Source organism: Heptranchias perlo, chromosome 13, assembly GCF_035084215.1.
Source record: "Heptranchias perlo isolate sHepPer1 chromosome 13, sHepPer1.hap1, whole genome shotgun sequence".
NCBI lineage: Eukaryota > Metazoa > Chordata > Chondrichthyes > Hexanchiformes > Hexanchidae > Heptranchias > Heptranchias perlo.
This window is the reverse complement of record NC_090337.1, coordinates 57,700,973-57,721,122: the sequence shown is the minus strand read 5'-3', so window position 1 is coordinate 57,721,122 and position 20,150 is coordinate 57,700,973. Positions and strand designations below refer to the sequence as shown.

At 44.9% G+C, this 20,150-nt stretch overlaps 1 protein-coding gene across 2 annotated transcripts in view; it reads right to left on the bottom strand.

Annotated features, from left to right (window-relative positions):
* The window catches only part of klhl30 (kelch-like family member 30), a 49,354-nt gene continuing 29,204 nt past the window's right edge, over positions 1-20,150 (bottom strand). For both annotated transcript variants that reach the window (XM_067995535.1, XM_067995536.1), the window contains exons 4-8: positions 14,523-14,609; positions 12,487-12,642; positions 10,062-10,250; positions 8,955-9,100; positions 1-3,142 (exon numbers count right to left, since the gene is read on the bottom strand). In XM_067995535.1, coding sequence (XP_067851636.1) covers positions 2,894-3,142; positions 8,955-9,100; positions 10,062-10,250; positions 12,487-12,642; positions 14,523-14,609 — 827 coding nt within the window. In that variant the 3' untranslated portion in view covers positions 1-2,893. The remainder of the gene's footprint in view (positions 3,143-8,954; positions 9,101-10,061; positions 10,251-12,486; positions 12,643-14,522; positions 14,610-20,150) is intronic.

Sequence of the window (20,150 nt, the reverse complement as noted above, 5' to 3'; positions counted from 1 at the left end):
TTCGATATTCTAATTTGTTTTATTTAAATATTTCTAACAGCTCACAGCTTTAAATAAGAAAACAAAATAAAATTACACACTTTAAAACATCTGCTTACATTCGATTTACCTAATGTGAAGTCAGTTCTTTCCAGTTAGAACTAATATCTAACAAATTGCATCAGCTAATGCTACGAAACCAGAGCTTGCTGAAGAGGTCATGAGAGCCTTCTCCGCTTTGCCAGATTTTCCAGGCTTCCCTCCCCCTCTGCTATTCTGCTGTAACCATTTACACCTCCTCTGGACCCATCTTTTGTTTTATACCTGTCCCATTATCTCTCCCTTTTGCCTTGCACCATCATCCCTTTTATCATTCAATCACCCCTATCCTCCACCCTATCACAGACCTCCCCTTTTTGTTCTTTCCCTGTCCCCATTTTCCCCGACTGTGAATTTGCTTAAACTCTTTGGCATCTTCCAGTTCTATTGAAAGGTCATCGACCCGAGATGTAAACTCTGTTTCTCTCTCCACAGATGCTGTCTGACCTGCTGAGTGTTCCCAGCATTTTCTGTTTACTATTTTTATTTCATGCGTAGGAGGTGTCGTTCAGTACATTAGAAAGTCTTTTGATGTGAGGTGTTCCTTTCGGATTTGATTTGCTGTGTGGAGGTTTTGTCTTAGTTGCTTATATTATATGAAGGTCAATCTGGATGACTGGAGCTAAACGGGAACCTTTGAACCTGTTCTCTCAGATGGAGCTGCACTTAAAAAGGAGATTTACAATCAGAAGGGGGTTTCCTGGGTGTTGTTCATTTTTTCTGACAGGTTACCAACAGGGGTCATAGATAGCGATTGTTTGTCTGGGAACAAAGATGGAAAAGGCACAGGTGAAGAAGGCACGGGGGAGCTAGGCATTGGAGAGAAAAGGTCAGGGAGAACTGGGGGGGGGAGGGGCGAGGAGGACAAGAGGAGCTGTAAAATGGCTCAGAACCTCAGATATAAACTAGGAAAGAAATGTATTTCAGCCATTTAATCTCCCCCACAGCCCATGTACAACCTACCTTGCAGAGGAGTTCTCCCCAGAGTCCTGGCCAACATTTATCCCTCAACCAACAGCGCTAAAAACAAATTATCAGGTCACTATTTCGCTGCTATTTATGGGACCTCGCTGTTCACAAATAAGCTGCTGCATTTCCTACGTTCCAACAGTGACTTCACTTCAAACGTACTTCATTGGCTGTAAAGCGCTTTGGGACGGCCTGAGGTCATGAAAGGCGCTGTATAAATGCAAGTCTTTCTTTCTTCCTTTCACCCTATCATGGGCTCGGAATTTCCTCGGAGCTGCTCCCGCTCAGTAGCTGTAACTTCAGTGGAATTGTGATGGAAAACCTGTTAACACAAGGAAACAGAGCTTCTGCCGCACTTCCAGCGACGGGGGCAGAGTGGGAGCAGTTCCAAGAAAATTCCCAGCCAAGGACTCGACCTCATCCATTCAATCTCTCCCCACAGCCCCTGTACAATCTATCCTATTACACACTCCCACCCACCCATTCAATCTCTCCTCACAGCCCCTGTACAATCTATCCTGTCACACACTCCCACCCACCCATTCAATCTCTCCCCACAGCCCCTGTACAATCTATCCTATTACAGACTCCCACCCACCCATTCAATCTCTCCCCACAGCCCCTGTACAATCTATCCAACGCAGACTCCCACCCAGACAGCATCTCAGAAGGCCTGAACACATTGCAAGTTCTGGAGGCCTTCTCGTTTTTCAAAGTTCTGAAATTTTTTGTTGTTGCTGCAGTTCTAGTTTCGGCCAGGAGATGGTGCTGGTTTTCAGTGTCTAGTTACCATATGGACAAAGATGTTCTTTTATTTTGAAGATCAATTTTTAAATAAAGGATAACCCAATGTTGGTCTCTTAAAGAGGAGGGGGAATAAAGATTTTTTTTTCCATTCCTAGTCTTAATCAAAGATCATACTCCCCTTTAAAAGGTATTATTGGCTGTTAACCTCCTTTACACAATATTTATCCAGTTTCCCACTATTTCGTGCCAAATTTTTAAAGGGGCTTTCCATTCCAAGGAGGATCCCTGACACTGAACCAGCTGTTGAAGTGGTTGGGAGGATACCTTTAATACAAGTTTACTTGTTGGCACTGGGAGGGATGGGAACTTCTTACAAAAGGCAGAATAGTGAAATATACAGATATAAAAGGGAGAGTGATGTCAGCTGTTTGCTCATCTCTGCTCTTAAAGGTGAAGGTAACTGTGAGCGTAAATACTTTGGATGTGGAGAGCTTTTTCCTTGTTTGGAGAGAAGAGTTGTCACTGGATGACTGCTCAAAGTGAATGACAAGGGCCTGCTCCAGAGACAACAGGAACACCTTCACTACCCACTGTCAGATAACACTGTTGCCTTGTTTCTAGGATGCCAGGGAGCCATTTCTATTAAATTAACAACTCACTTCCCTCCCATGTTCTAGCTAAACAATGAAACCAGTTAATAAGAGCAACTTGTGACTGAGCTTTGTTCAAAGTCATGTTGTATGGCCGGACATGTGGGGTGTTGGACATGACCCATGGGGATTCCTGTCACTCATATAACTACAGTCCATTCCCTTCATTGAACACCCGGCCTCCAGAGGAGCCTTTCTAGAAAAGAGCTCTCTCAGACTAAAGAAGGTGAAGCTATTAAAAATGAGCATGTGCAGCACATAAAATGGTGTAGGGACTTTGTATTGAAAGTACTAACCCTGTAGTTACTTCCTCCTTTAAGAAGGTAAAGTTCCTATGGACAGATGGGTCCACTCCACTCTCTTTGACTAACTGTTCATTGTGTGAGCTGTGCTGTGCAGGCAGTGCCTTCAATCGGGTACACAGACTAGGAAGAGTTGAAGAGTGTTCTCTAGGTGTTGCTGTCAGGAAACAGTTCAGTCCATCTGGATGTGTCAAGGAAAATAGAGCAAGACCCATGATAAAACCAGAGGCGCGGCAGGAAGCCTTCGATAGTCCACACATCCTTAGCAGAATCGTACACTTCCAACTCCACACTGTAGTCTCCTTCCATCCCCTTCCAGTGGCCGCCAGTAACGTAGATCTTCCCAGCAATCACCACCATACCCCCATTCTCATGTAACTTATGGAGCAGCTGGACCTGAAAGAGGAAATCAAAAACTGGATCATGGGACATTAGTTCAATGTAACACTGAATGCCAGTACAAGGATCCCTTGCATGGCAGAACAAGGAACTGTGGGATACCAGAGCAAGGAACTGTGGGATACCAGAACAAGGAACCATGGGATACCAGAACAAGGAACTGTGGGATACCAGAACAAGGAACCGTGGGATACCAATAGGGTACGGTAGCATAGTGGTTATGTTACTGGACTAGTAATCCAGAGACCTGGACTAATAATCCAGAGTCATGAGTTCAAATCCTGCCACGGCAGCTGGGGAATTTAAATACAATTAATTAAATTCAATTAAATAAAAAATCTGGAATTAAAATACTAGTATCAGTAATGGTGGCCATGAAAATACCGGATTGTCGTAAAAACCCATCTGGTTCACTAATGTCCTTTAGGGAAGGAAACCTGCCATCCTTACCCGGTCTGGCCTATATGTGACTCCAGACCCACAGCAATGTGGTTGATTCTTAATTGCCCTCTGAAATGGCCTAGCAAGCCACTCAGTTGTAAAATCTCGCAAGAAGGCGGCTCACCACCACCTTCTCAAGGGCAATTAGGGATGGGCAATAAATGCTGGCGACGCCCACATCCCATGAATGAATAATAAAAAAAAATACAGTTATTCCATAAGTCCTTCATCAACTTATAAGAAATAAGAGCAGGAGTAAATCCCTCGAGCCTGCTCCGCCATTCAGTAAGATCATGGCTGATCTTCTACCTCAACACCACTTTCCCACCCTATCCCCGATTCCCTTGTGTCCAAAAATCTATCGATCCCAGTTCTGAATAGACTCAATGACTGAACATCCATCAGCCCTCTGGGGTAGAGAATTCCAAAGATTCACAACCCTCTGAGTGAAGAAATGTTTCCTCATCTCAGTCCTAAATGGCTGACCCCTTATCCTGAGACTATGCCCTCTCGTTCTAGACTCTCCAGCCAGGGGAAACAATCTCTCAACATCTACCCTGTCAAGCCCCCTAAGAATTTTATACGTTTCAATGACATCACCTCTCATTCTTCTAAACTCCAGAGAATATAGGTCCATACTGCTCAATCTCTCCTCATAGGACAACCCTCTCATCCCAGGAATCAATCTAGTGAACCTTCATTGCACCCCCTCCAAGGCAAGTATATCCTTCCTTAGATAAGGAGACCAAAACTGTACACAGTACTCCAGGTGTGGTCTCACTAAAGCCCTATATAATTGCAGCAAGACTTCCTTACTCTTATACTCCAACCCTCTTGCAATAAAGGCTAACATACCATTTGCTTTCCTAATTGCTTGCTGTATCTGCACGTTAACTTTCTGTGATTCGTGTACAAGGACACCCAAATCCCTCCGAATACCAACATTTATTCGTCTCTCAACTTTTAAAAAATATTCTGCTTTTCTATTCTTCCTACCAAAGTGAATAACCTCACATTTTCCCATATTATACTCCATCTGCCACCTTCTCGCCCAATCACTTAACCTGTCTAAATCTCTTTGTACCCTCTTTGAATCCTCCAGACAACTTACTTTCTCACCTAGCTTTGTAACGTCAGCAAACTTGGATACATTACACTTGTTTCCCTCATCTAAGTTATTCACTTCATTTAAGATAAAGTGTCTGAAAATTATTAGCATAATTATTGAATTATTAAAACATTATTACCATAATTTCTGAATTATTTAAAAAGCCTAAGTGTGTGCCACCATTACTCTGACCAACTTCACTGACACGTCAGTAATGCTCTGACATGATATCATTGTCAAAATGCATTAGCCCTTCGAATCAGACTACAGGGGTCACCCACGAGCATAGCCATTGGCTGTGGTCCTCCTGCGTTCTGGTTCGCTGTCAGAGACAAACTCATGCAGTGCAACCATGTCAATCTGCAGGACTGAGCTTTTGATTGGCTGGAGAACAGGTACTTAAAGCTGGTTTTTAGCCAATGGAAACCCTTTTTTGAAAAACATAAACTTGCTTCTGCCTTGAAAATGGATGGCGAGAGCAGAGCAGCAGAAAATCAAGGCTGTTAAATGTTAAACTTAAAAATGGAGGAGGGAGCAATTGAGTGTAGTAGTTAGCAAGCAAGCTAAATGAAAGCTGATGCAAAAACAGCAGAGGAAAAAGAAAAGACTTGCATTTATATAGCGCATTTCACAACGTCAGGATGTCCCAAAACACTTTACGGCCGATGAAGCACTTTTTTTTTGACGTGTACTCACTTGTAATGTAGGGAAACACAGCAACCAATTTGCACACAGCAAGGCCTCAGAAACAGCAATGTGATTATGACTAGGTAATCTGTTCTGGTGATGTTGTTTGAGGGATAAAAATTGGCCAGGACACTCAGGAAAACTCCCCTGATCTTCTTCGAATAGCGCCATGGGATCATTTCGGTCCACCTGAGAGGGCAGACATCTTGGTTGAACATCTCATCCAAAAGACGACACCTCCAACAGTGCAGCACTCCCTCAGTACTGCACTGGAGTGTAAGCCTAGATTCTGTGCTGAAGTCTCTGGAGTGGGTCTTGAGCCCACGACTTTCTGACTCAGAGGAGAGAGTGCTACCAACTGAGCCAAGGGTGACACTAAGGTGCAGGAGGAAACAGGTTAATATTCTGTAGGTAGAGTCCATAGCCAAAACTTTCAGAGTACATGCCGATGGTGAAGACCCTCGTTTACTGCCAACCTGATCAACTTGTGGTATTGTGTGCCCAGGGGTACCGGTTGCATGGTTATGATACGAAGAACAGACAGAGGTGGGAGTTAATCACATTAACAGCCTGTGTAACCTCAACTGCTGGGACTCTGAGGGAACAGTTTCAGTGTGACTCAGGGGTCACCCACTGGACTTTTGATTCCGTTATCAGATCTGTATTTAAGCAGGTGCAGGCACAACAATGTCACAGATCAGGTGTCTCTGCATGGGACTCACTTTCACGTATTTCTCCTCTGACATGTCTCCCACTCTCTACCAAATAAAACCTCATTCTTCTCCCTCCAGTTTACCCTGCCCCTCCTCTCCTTCACTGGAGGCCCCGACTCCCACTCCGGGACGCAGGTTCTACAGGTGCCGTCAGCCCTTCACTACCTCACTCGATTGGCCCTTCTTTCTGTGTGAGCCTAGACAGTGAATTATAGACAGGGTATTCAACTCTAGGGGATATTACAGCCAGTCCTCACTGAAAGTATGCATATGCTAACTGAGCCCAGACCAATAACAGAAGTAGGGAGCCTCTGGTCTGTAAGGGTCGGTTAAACACGACTGTTACCAAATTCTCATCCTCATGTTCAGATCCCTCCATGGCCTCGCCCCTCCCTTTCTCTGTAACCTCCTCCAGCCCTACAACCCTCAGAACTCTGTGTTCCTCCAATTCCGGCCTCTTGTGCATCCCCCCTTCCTTCACCCCATCATTGGCAACTGTGTCTTCAGCTGTCTAGGCCCTAAGCTCTGGAATTCCCTCCCTAAACCTCTCTGCCTCTCTCTCCTCCTTTAAGACACTGCTTAAACCTACCTCTTTGATCAAGCTTTTGGTCATCTCCTTATGTGGCTCGATGTCAAATTTTGTCTGATTACGTTCCTGTGAAGTGCCTTGGGATGTTTTACTACGTTAAAGAAGCTTTATAAATGCAAATTGTTGTTGAGCCGCCCAAAGTAATGGTCTAAAATTACTTAAAAGGGAGGAAGGAGGAGCCATTATTTTATTCATATTTATGTGAGGAAATTGCAGCAGATGGGTATATCACTTTGATGCACCAATACACCACGGGTTTGAAGGATGTATGTTCCTGATTACAGTTAACTGCTTGGAATTTCCACGCGGGTTGTCCCATTTCCCCGTCATAACTTCGGCGGAAGGTTGCCGGGAACCCCTGGAGAGATGGCGTCATGGGGAGAATCCCCGCAAGTATTCTAACTCAGCCTCTTCACTGAGCTGCTCTCTGTGAGTACACTGGACCTACTCCCTACACGTTCATTACTTGATGGAATAACCCATTGGTTTTTGGACTTGTTCCCCCCATGTCAGAGCGGTGGATGCAATAACAGCGAGAAGACTGAACGTGACTCATGTCACCACTGACAGCAGCTGATCAAAGCACCCTACCTCTCAGCCAGTGGAGATCAGTGTTAGTGTGAAGAGTTAATGTAGAGTCACTGGTAAGTTAAGAGTCAATGGAGAGTCATTAGTGAGTTAAAAGTTGCGAGATGGAACAGTGTGATTGGTAAGTTACGAGTTGGAGCAGTGTGATTGGTAAGTTACGAGTTGGAGCAGTGTGATTGGTAAGTTACGAGTTGGAGCAGTGTGATTGGTAAGTTACGAGTTGGAGCAGTGTGATTGGTAAGTTACGAGTTGGAGCAGTGTGATTGGTAAGTTACGAGTTGGAGCAGTGTGATTGGTAAGTTACGAGTTGGAGCAGTGTGATTGGTAAGTTACGAGTTGGAGCAGTGTGATTGGTAAGTTACGAGTTGGAGCAGTGTGATTGGTAAGTTACGAGTTGGAGCAGTGTGATTGGTAAGTTCCAGTTCAAATTAGTAAGTATTTAGACATACAGGGGTTAATCAAGGTCAGGCAGCAAGTTGCATTTGCCAAGTTTAATAGAGCTTTTGAAGGAATGACTGGAAAAATAAAGGAAATATAGCAGCTTGGATAGAAAGTTGGTTGATGGGCAGAAAGCAGAGGGTCAGAGTTAATGGGTGTTGGTCGGACCGCAGAAAGGTTGGAAGTGGTGAATCTCAGGGGTCAGTATTGGCTTCACTTTTGCTCTCGGTCTATATCAATGATTTGGACTTTGGCATGGGGAGCGCGACATTGAAATTTGCCAACAACACAAAAATAGGAGTTTGGTAAACAGCGAGGACTGTAGAAGATTTCAGGAGAACATAGACAGTTAGTAGAATAGATAGAGAGGCGGTAGATGCAATTTAAAAATGGAAAATTGTGAGGTAATACATTTTGGGAAGAAAATCAAGGAATTAGAATGTAAATTCAATGGAAAGATGCTGAAGAGTGTAGAGAGACAAAAATCCCAAGGGATGTTAATACATAATTTCTTGAGAATGTAAGTGTAGGCAGAGAAAGTTATTAAAAAGGCCAATATCATTTTGGGTTTTATAAATGGGGACATAAAGAACAAGAATAAAGAGTTATGATAAATTTGTACCAGGAAATGATTAGGCTATAGATAAGCACTGTGCGTGGTTTTGGTCACCATTATAGGAAGGACTTTAAAGCCACAGAGAGTGTACAGCATGGATTCACCATGATGATGCCAGGGATGGGAAACTATATTTAGGAGGAAAGACTTGAGATCATTTCCACGAGAGCAGAAAAGGACAAGAGATTTAATGGAGGTTTTTTAGATTATGAAAGGTTTTGATAGGGTGAATAGGGAAAGACTATTTCCTCTATTTGTAATTATTGTTAAGAGAATGAGGAGAGAGATTAGGACTAATTTCTTCACACAGAGAGTTGTTCGAGCATGAAATGTTTTGCCATGTGGACTGGATCAGGTGAAATATTTGAATCTTTTAAAGGAAGAGTAGATAAACGTTTGAAGCAGAGATACAGGGCTGTGGGGAGAGAGCAGGGAAGTAGGATTTGTTTCGGATTACTCTAGTAAAGAGCTGCCACAGCCACAGACACAATGGGCTAAAACCTTCCTTCTGTGCTGTAAACATTTATGGTTTATGTTAAGAGTTAATGTAGAGTCACTAAAAGTTAAGAGTCAGTTCGACGTGATTGGTAAGTTAAGAGTAATGTCAGTCTCAGCTTCCACACCCTTACCTTCTGCCACATGTTGGCCTCAGAATCGTATGCGTAAACCTTCTTTGTGTTGTCTCCAATTAAATAAATCATTCCATCCACAGAGACACACCGAGGAGCTGAGAGGTATTTTGGAATGAAGGGAGAAGCAATAACACTCCAGTTATCTGCAGAGACAAAATGATATCTGGACAGTGAAATTCACACGGTTTGAAGTACGGTATTAAAAAGGAACATTATCCTGGCAGGAAGGTAGGAGGGCTGTAAGTATGGGAGCAACATGGAAGAGTCTGAGCTATCACTATTGAATGCTGGTGGATGGCTGGGGCCACAGTGACCTCCAATAATACTATTTCTGAGGAGTTTGAGGATATTGAGGTCCAGTTATCTTCTGTTCAGGTAACTATTCAAAACTTTAACATATTGAAGGAAATGAATCTGAGGAACACATAGGGGCTGAAGAATAAGAACAAACCTTTAGTTAGAAAGATCAGACTTTCGATTCCATACAAGACAATGGGATTAAGTTGCAGACAGTTTTACAGCTTGGATTGCAAATCCAGCACTCCAGAGTTGCTGTAGCATCGGTGTTTTCCTAAATGTCTCAAGTGTATTGTGTTAACAATAGTTTCCCAATATGCTTACAGCATCTGTTGGCAGAATGTTGCCATTGTACTAAATTAAAAAGAATAAATTTAGGATAAGACTCTGTTTCTGCCATTTTCCAGCTGCGCGCCATCTACTCCCCCATCGTTGAGCTTTGTTGCTGTCTACCAGTTACCAAAACAAGTGTGGGAATGACTCTCCCTCAGATTGTCCCTCCATCACTGCTTCCTGGAGAACTGGCTGTTGTAAGCAATATTGGGCACCTTTTTTCCCCCAGAAAAGGAGTGGGAAGAGCAGTGGGGAAAGAAGCAAGAAAAGGAGTAGAGAAAGGAGTGACAAAAGGAACAGGGAAAGGAATGGGAAAGGAGAAGAAACAGTAAGGTACAAAGCTATGTTGCAGTATAAGTACAGATCAGATAAACCAGCAGGTCATTTAACGGGGAATAGCTGTTCAAGGTGCACATCAAATGTAACATTGGACTAAGTTCTCATCCCTTTCCTGAGAATCGAATTGGCACCTACCTATGACAGGATTGTAACATTGCAGAGTGAGAACATTGTACTTGGCAGCACACGAACCAATCACGTAGAGCTTTCCCACGCACCCAGTGACGGTGAAGTTAGTGACGTACTTCACAGTGGGGCCAATCAGAGCCCAGCTGTTGTTGTATGGGTCGTAACGTTCCACTTCCACAACATCCAAAGTCGTCCCTGCGATTCACAAAGGGTCAGACTTTACTACCAGACTAGGTGGCCTGGTTCCCTTCCACTCTATTAGGATGTATCCCCATCAAACACCCCCAGACCCCAGGAATTCCCTGCACTGTATCCCCATCAAACACTCCCAAACCCCAGGAATTCCCTGCACTGTATCCCCATCAAACACCCCCAGACCCCAGGAATTCCCTGCACTGTATCCCCATCAAACACTCCCGGACCCCAGGAATTCCCTGCACTGTATCCCCATCAAACACTCCCAGACCCCAGGAATTCCCTGCACTGTATCCCCATCAAACACTCCCAGACCCCAGGAATTCCCTGCACTGTATCCCCATCAAACACTCCCAGACCCCAGGAATTCCCTGCACTGTATCCCCATCAAACACTCCCAGACCCCAGGAATTCCCTGCACTGTATCCCCATCAAACACTCCCAGATCCCAGGAATTCCCTGCACTGTATCCCCATCAAACACTCCCAGACCCCAGGAATTCCCTGCACTGTATCCCCATCAAACACTCCCAGACCCCAGGAATTCCCTGCACTGTATCCCCATCAAACACTCCCAGACCCCAGGAATTCCCTGCACTGTATCCCCATCAAACACTCCCAGATCCCAGGAATTCCCTGCACTGTATCCCCATCAAACACTCCCAGACCCCAGGAATTCCCTGCACTGTATCCCCATCAAACACTCCCAGACCCCAGGAATTCCCTGCACTGTATCCCCATCAAACACTCCCAGACCCCAGGAATTCCCTGCATTGTATCCCCATCAAACACTCCCAGACCCCAGCAGTTTCCTGCACTGTATCCCCATCAAACACTCCCAGACCCCAGGATTTTCCTGCACTGTATCCCCATCAAACACTCCCAGACCCCAGGAGTTTCCTGCACTGTATCCCCATCAAACACTCCCAGACCCCAGGATTTTCCTGCACTGTATCCCCATCAAACACCCCCAGACCCCAGGAATTCCCTGCACTGTATCCCCATCAAACACCCCCAGACCCCAGGAATTCCCTGCACTGTATCCCCATCAAACACTCCCAGACCCCAGGAATTCCCTGCATTGTATCCCCATCAAACACCCCCAGACCCCAGGAATTCCCTGCACTGTATCCCCATCAAACACTCCCAGACCCCAGGAATTCCCTGCACTGTATCTCCATCAAACACTCCCAGACCCCAGGAATTCCCAGCATTGTATCTCCATCAAACACTCCCAGACCCCAGGAATTCCCTGCACTGTATGTCCATCAAACAGCCCTAGACCCCAGGAATTCCCTGCACTGTATCCCCATCAAACACTCCCAGACCCCAGGAATTCCCTGCATTGTATCCCCATCAAACACCCCCAGACCCCAGGAATTCCCTGCACTGTATCCCCATCAAACACTCCCAGACCCCAGGAATTCCCTGCACTGTATCTCCATCAAACACTCCCAGACCCCAGGAATTCCCTGCATTGTATCTCCATCAAACACTCCCAGACCCCAGGAATTCCCTGCACTGTATGTCCATCAAACAGCCCTAGACCCCAGGAATTCCCTGCACTGTATCTCCATCAAACAGCCCTAGACCCCAGGATTTTCCTGCACTGTATCCCCATCAAACACCCCTGCAGACCTCCAGGATTTTCCTGCAATGCCTCTGCCCAAGTCCTTCTCTCTCCCCCAAATGGGGGATGATCACCCACTTCCATTCTCTGCCTCATTATACCTCTCCTGTTTCCCAACGATCATTTCTTGCAATGTACATTCCAGGAACCCTTCCTCCTCCCATCTAGTGCAGAGTGTCTCCAGCTGTTTGTGAAGTTCAGTAACATTGAGCTCGATCAAGTCTAACTGGAGACACTTCTTACACCTGTGGTTATCCCAGACAGTCACAGTTTCTAGAAAGTCTCAAAGAGTTTTCCACTTCGAGTTACGCTGGGCAACTGGAGTAACTCGAGTCACATATCTAGGCCCAAGACTGTACTAGGCCCTCTGAGTAGGATACCAAGACTCTACCACTAATCATTAAAGCTTTCTGAATTTGTATATCAGCATTGCACTATCAGAACAAACATAGCTGACTTAGAAACTAATTCATGTTCTGGGATGACCTAACTAGTACATCAATGTGAAACAAGCATCTTAGCTGCAATGCTTCTGACCAGTTTCATTCTGAATGCACACTCCTCACAACTTTCCACTTGAATCACTTTTCAATCGCTCGCCTGCTACCTCCAATGGCGTAGATTTCTCCATTTAACGCCGCTGTAGAGTGGTTGGTTCTGGGTTTTAGCATTGGAGTAATGGGTTTCCATATCCCTTCTTTGGAATGGAATCTCCAGGCCTGGGTTGTCGACCAAGTGTCAGTCTTGCTGCCTCTGGAGCCTCCTGGAAAGGCAAGAGTGGAAGCAGTTGTCAGCTGATAATATTTCTATCAGAATCTCACCATCAGTATAGTTTTAAAAACTGTAGCTTCTTATTGATAGCATATAACATATTTACTGGGAGAGAAAGTGCCCAAAGACAGAGATTGATAACCTAGCTGGGATGAGGTTGAGAGATTGACAAAGACAGTTGAAGAATTCTCTTCATCTCTTCTAGTTAGCTTCAGCAGATCCCACCGCAGACCCCAAGAGGCCAATAACCATTAACCTAACTCAGATTCCCATTGTCCCTGCTTCCTGCTCTACACTGTGCACCATTTGGGGTTAACACAGGAACCAAAAGGGTAGTCTAACTTGTGTCCATGCATGTAGACCTGAGTCTTTCTCTTTTAGCTGTGCATCTAATGTTTGCTCTCACTCAGCTTCCAATTTTCCAGGAACATAAGAACATAAGAAATAGGAGCAGAAGTAGGCCATGCAGCCCCTCGAGCCTGCTCCGCCATTCAGTAAGAGCATGGCTGATCTTCTACCTCAACTCCACTTTCCCGCCCCATCCCCATATCCCTTGATTCCTGCACACTGGGCTATTTTGTTTACATGAGGCCCCAAGTTCATGTGATATACCCTGAGTTACCTACCTCTGTATAAATTACCTGACCCAATATCCTGGGATGGAAGATCCAACACCTTCCATTTCACAACAATGCAGCATCTAATTGCAGTCAGTAAGTGACTGACTAATCCTTCGTACTCAGCAGATGGTTTTAGAACATGATTGATGGTAATACCAAACCTTTCTGTCACTGGGAAGCCCAGATTTAAAACTAGCACCAGGCCCCAGTTTAATTTCCTGTGAGCTTGCCCAGAAATCCAGAAAAGTGTCACATCTGGACTTTCCAGTCACTGAGAAATGTTGCATTTTGCTTCTGTCCCCAGTGGGACAGTTTGATGTCCTGAACTCCTCTCTCAAAGTCTGTAAAATATTTCTTGGGATTCTTCCATCACACTGAGATATTGGGTATAAACGAATCCCATCAAACCTTGAGCTGCTACAGTCCTGTTTTCTGACCTGATGCTATTGTTTATTTCTGGCCCATACTGATGAAACTTCAGGGTTGTAGAGATCTGAAATAGTCCATCTAGGGTAGGTCAAACTTACATGTGAGTCCTGTAATAAAGCACCATTCTCCTCTGACAGTCAGATAAACAACAACAATGGTCAGTGGGTAAATACACTGGAAGGGGTGGAACTGAGCCATAAAGAGCAGGAAGGTTCCAGATTTGATCTGCAGAGTTAGCTGATCTCAGCCAGGGTAGTAACAATTGGTCTGAGCATTAGAATTATCGCAGCAACTACTATTTAAGGGGAAAATATTTTTTGATCCATTTTTGATGTACCATTCAAAAGGAATGGAAGAATCACATTACCCCAATCCCTGAACACTTCTCATGCACTCTCCCCACTGGCTCAGAAGGCTCAATCACATTGTCTAAAGTGACACTTCACTGCAGTACTGTCGGAGGTTCTATTTTCAGGTGAGATATTAAACCAAGGCCCATCTGCCTATTCAAGTGAACATAAAAATGCCACAGCACTATGTGAAGAGCAAAGAGTTCTCCCAGTGCCTTGGCCAACATGCATCCTTCAACCAACATCACCAAAAACAGGTGAACTGGTTATTCATCTCACTCCTGTTTGTGGGACCTGGCCATGCATTAATTGGCTACTGCATTTGCCTAGAAAACTACAGGGACTACACCTAAAAGTAATTTATTGGCTGTGAAGCACATTGGGACGTCTTGAGGATGTGAATGGTGATATATAAATGCAAGTTCTTTCTTTTACAAACTTCTCCTGAGCATTTCTGTAGACAGATATCTCACCAGTGATGTAGACGTCATTGTTTAAGGCTGTGACTGAGAATCCCCATTTGTTGTAATCCGGAAAGTCTGGCAGAATGGACCAGCACTCTGTGGATACAAAACAACCGATTAGCAGCGACACCATCATCTGCAGCCAAGAGGCCCCTGGAAATCTTTCCTTCAAATCTCTGGCTGCTCCTAGTAATTAGAAACCGGCTGCTGGAAAATTGGGTGGTTAAAATAACACAATCATTTGCTGCTGGTAGGTGGGAATTTGAAGAGTTTTCTGCGTCTAAAATATAAAATTGTTAGGATCCAGAGCCTTGAGTTGCTTCCCCCGCTTTAGTCATCATACTTGCCAATATCAGGCCCCCACAACTACCCACTTGAACTGAGAATAGAAAAGTGAGCACCATGCACTGCTCCCTGGTGACCTGAACCTTTGATAGGATCCAAATGCACTGCTCCCTGGTGACCTGAACATTGAATGGGAACCTAAGGCACTGCTGTCTGGTAATCTGAACACTTTTCTAAGTGTTCACCGAATGGGTTTATCAAAATAATTTCAAAGTCTTTCTCTACAACTGATGCTCAATTTTACTGATCTTTTTTTCCAGGTTGTCCTCTAACCCTTCTGTAAATAATGAGATTTTGTGCGCTACTTTCCATTCCTCAGAATACACTTCTAAATTGAGCAAACTTACAAAAATGTCCACTAGTTTTGGTTGCCAGCTCCTTTAAGACTTGTCAGAGTAAGCAGGCTGGACCAGGTCCTTGGGGATTGAATTTCCATGGGAGGTGTGCCCGCTTATTTGCTGTAAGGGGCCCGGAAGCCCCGGAAATGTAGCATAGCCACCATTTATGCCATTGTTCCGCAGTTCCGAAGTTACAGCAGACGAGCACGAGAACCCTACGGAAAATCAGCCCTTTGGTCTATTTTAAGAGCATCTAAACTTGTTATAACCATGTTCTTTATTTTCTTACTGTCAAGCTCCTCCAGTGCTGCTCCTGAAAACCTGATACCTGATTTAGGCAACTTTAGAACCAGAGAGGAGATGAGGAGAAATATTTTTACGCAGCGAGTTGTTATGATCTGGAATGCACTGCCTGAAATTGGTGATGGAAGCAGATTCAATAATAACTTTCAAAAGTGAATTGGATAAATACTTGAAGGGGGAAACTTTGCAGGGCTTTGGGTTAAGAGCGGGTGAGTGGGTTCTAATTGGATAGCTCTTTCAAAGAGCCAGCATAGGCATGATGGGCCGAATGGCCTCCTTCTGTGCTGTAAGATTCCATAATTCTGTGAACTTCCCTCGCCCTCCATCCCTGACTGAGTAAAGACAGACATGCAGTAACTGCTTAAGAACTCTGCTATTTCTGTCCCTGAATCCAGATCCCCGCTGTCATTTACAAGTGTCGATACTTTCTTTCACTCTTTGTTTACTGTCGATATCCCTTATTGTACTTGAGCTGGACTTGCTTGGACTCTGACACTCTGTGTTTCTCTTGGTTTTCTTTGTGTATTTTCACCCGCTTTTAGAATGAACCCATCCTCCTGCCAGTTGGATTCCTTGTATGTTCTGAAAGCTTTCAGCTTATCCCAAACATTATTTTTACATCCTATTTAACCATGCTGGTTTCTATCACCTTTCAGTCTGATTTGGCTGGAGTTAATTTCCTCAATAACATTTAATTAGCTCTTCAACCTTTTCAATTGTAGATTTTCCAATTTTGTTGTGTTCTCATTAAACCTTTTAAACATTTCCTCTATGTGTGCCCTTTCAAAATCCAATTTTTTAATGTCCTTTCAGTTCCAATGATATGTTCATCAAATTCTAGACATTCCCCTACATCTACCTCATGTACCAAACCTAGGTCATTACTGAAGGTTACATTCAGAATAGCTTTGGCTGTTTGACAAACACAGCAAGGAAGCAATCTGCACCTCCTCTGGAAACATGGCAGGACAAGTTGGTAAGGTTGTTATCAAAGCATACAGGATCCTTGGCTTTATAAATAGAAGCACAGAGTACAAAAGGAAGGAAGTTATGCTAAACCTGGAGTATTGTGTCCAATTCTGGGCACCACACTTTAGGAAGGATGTAAAGCCTTGGAGAGGGTGCAGAGGCAATTTACCAGAATTATACCAGGGATGAGGGACTTCAGTTATGCGGAGAGACTAGAGAAGCTGGGATTGTTCTCCTTAGAGCAGAGAAGGTTAAGGGGAGGTGTTGAAAATAATGATGGGTTTTGATAGAGTAAATAAGGAGAAACTGTTTCCACTGGCAGGAGGGTCGGTAACCAGAGGACACAGATTTAAGATAATTAGCAAAAGAACCAGAGGGGAGATGAGGATTTTTTTACACAGCGGGTTGTTGTGTTCTGGGATGCACTATCCGAAAGTGTGGTGGAAGCAGATTCAAAAAGGGAACTGGATATATACTTGAAAAGGAAAAATTTGAAGGACCGTGGGGAAAGAGCAGGGGAGTGGGACTAATTGGATAGTTCTTTTAAAGGGCCGAATGGCCTCCTTTTGTTCTGTATGATTCTATGAAGCATACACTCATCGTAGGCTTTTCCTTTTTTTATCCCAGTCGAAATTTGGGAACTAAACACCCCATGATTAATGTTCTGATCCCTTTTACAGGCCTCCTGACCTGTAAAAACATTTTCTGACAATGACCAAAACATTTTTTTCTTTTCTACCTCATCCTCAATTCAGACTGATGCCGAAAATCCTTGTCCATTTCGGCATAATGATACCATATTTGGGATGGTGGGGGGGGGCGGGTGCCAAGAAACAAGCTGGAACTGGAACTGGTTCTGACGGATTTCCGTCCAGTTTGGAGTCTGTCAGATATTTCTGCAGAATTGTATAAGTTTGGTACTGAAAAGTATTCAGCCAACAAAAAGATCCACTCATCAAATCCTGACAGCAAGGACAGGCTATTTAATCTACATTTAAACTCTGCTCTCAAAGATGAAAGGCCAGTGTCTAACACACACCACACTATCCAGTCCCAAGTGTCTAATACACACCACACTATCCAGTCCCAATGTCTAATACACACCGCACTAGCCAGTCCCAAGTGTCTAATACACACCACACTATCCAGTCCCAATGTCTAATACACACCACACTAGCCAGTCCCAAGTGTCCAATACACACCGCACTAGCCAGTCCCAAGTGTCTAATACACACCACACTAGCCAGTGCCAAGTGTCTAATACACACCACACTATCCAGTCCCAATGTCTAATACACACCGCACTAGCCAGTCCCAAGGGTCTAATACACACCACACTAGCCAGTCCCAAGTGTCTAATACACACCACACTATCCAGTCCCAATGTCTAATACACACCGCACCAGCCAGTCCCAATGTCTAACACACACCGCACTAGCCAGTCCCAAGTATCTAATACACACCACACTATCCAGTCCCAAGTGTCTAATACACACCACACTAGCCAGTCCCAAGTGTCTAATACACACCACACTATCCAGTCCCAAGTGTCTAATACACACCACACTAGCCAGTCCCAAGTGTCTAATACACACCACACTAGCCAGTCCCAAGTGTCTAATACACACCACACTAGCCAGTCCCAAGTGTCTAATACACACCACACTAGCCAGTCCCAAGTGTCTAATACACACCACACTAGCCAGTCCCAATGTCTAACACACACCGCACTAGCCAGTCCCAAGTGTCTAATACACACCACACTAGCCAGTCCCAATGTCTAACACACACCGCACTAGCCAGTCCCAAGTGTCCAATACACACAGCACTAGCCAGTCCCAAGTGTCTAATACACACCACACTAGCCAGTCCCAAGTGTCTAACACACACCGCACTAGCCAGTCCCAAGTGTCTAATACATACCGCACTAGCCAGTCCCAAGTGTCTAATACACACCACACTAGCCAGTCCCAAGTGTCTAACACACACCACACTAGCCAGTCCCAATGTCTAACACACACCGCACTAGCCAGTCCCAAGTGTCCAATACACACCGCACTAGCCAGTCCCAAGTGTCTAATACACACCACACTAGCCAGTCCCAAGTGTCCAATACACACCGCACTAGCCAGTCCCAAGTGTCTAATACACACCGCACTAGCCAGTCCCAAGTGTCCAATACACACCGCACTAGCCAGTCCCAATGTCTAATACACACCGCACTAGCCAGTCCCAAGTGTCCAATACACACCACACTAGCCAGTCCCAAGTGTCTAACACACACCGCACTAGCCAGTCCCAAGTGTCTAATACATACCGCACTAGCCAGTCCCAAGTGTCTAATACACACCACACTAGCCAGTCCCAATGTCTAATACACACCGCACTAGCCAGTCCCAAGTGTCTAATACACACCACACTAGCCAGTCCCAAGTGTCTAATACACACCACACTAGCCAGTCACAATGTCTAATACACACCACACTAGCCAGTCCCAAGTGTCTAATACACACCACACTAGCCAGTCCCAATGTCTAATACACACCGCACTAGCCAGTCCCAAGTGTCTAATACACACCACACTATCCAGTCCCAAGTGTCTAATACACACCACACTAGCCAGTCCCAAGTGTCTAATACACACCACACTAGCCAGTCACAATGTCTAATACACACCACACTAGCCAGTCCCAAGTGTCTAATACACACCACACTAGCCAGTCCCAAGTGTCTAATACACACCACACTAGCCAGTCCCAAGTGTCTAATACACACCACACTAGCCAGTCCCAAGTGTCTAATACACACCGCACTAGCCAGTCCCAAGTGTCCAATACACACCGCACTAGCCAGTCCCAAGTGTCTAATACACACCTCACTAGCCAGTCCCAAGTGTCTAATACACACCACACTAGCCAGTCCCAATGTCTAACACACAACGCACTAGCCAGTCCCAATGTCTAATACACACCGCACTAGCCAGTCCCAAGTGTCTAATACACACCACACTAGCCAGTCCCAATGTCTAACACACAACGCACTAGCCAGTCCCAATGTCTAATACACACCGCACTAGCCAGTCCCAATGTCTAATACACACCGCACTAGCCAGTCCCAAGTGTCTAATACACACCGCACTAGCCAGTCCCAAGTGTCTAATACACACCGCACTAGCCAGTCCCAATGTCTAATACACACCGCACTAGCCAGTCCCAAGTGTCTAATACACACCGCACTAGCCAGTCCCAAGTGTCTAATACACACCACACTAGCCAGTCCCAATGTCTAATACACACCACACTAGCCAGTCCCAAGTGTCTAATACACACCACACTAGCCAGTCCCAAGTGTCTAATACACACCACACTAGCCAGTCCCAATGTCTAACACACAACGCACTAGCCAGTCCCAATGTCTAATACACACCGCACTAGCCAGTCCCAAGTGTCTAATACACACCGCACTAGCCAGTCCCAAGTGTCTAATACACACCACACTAGCCAGTCCCAATGTCTAATACACACCGCACTAGCCAGTCCCAAGTGTCTAATACACACCGCACTAGCCAGTCCCAAGTGTCTAATAAACACCGCACTAGCCAGTCCCAAGTGTCTAATACACACCACACTAGCCAGTCCCAATGTCTAATACACACCACACTAGCCAGTCCCAAGTGTCTAAT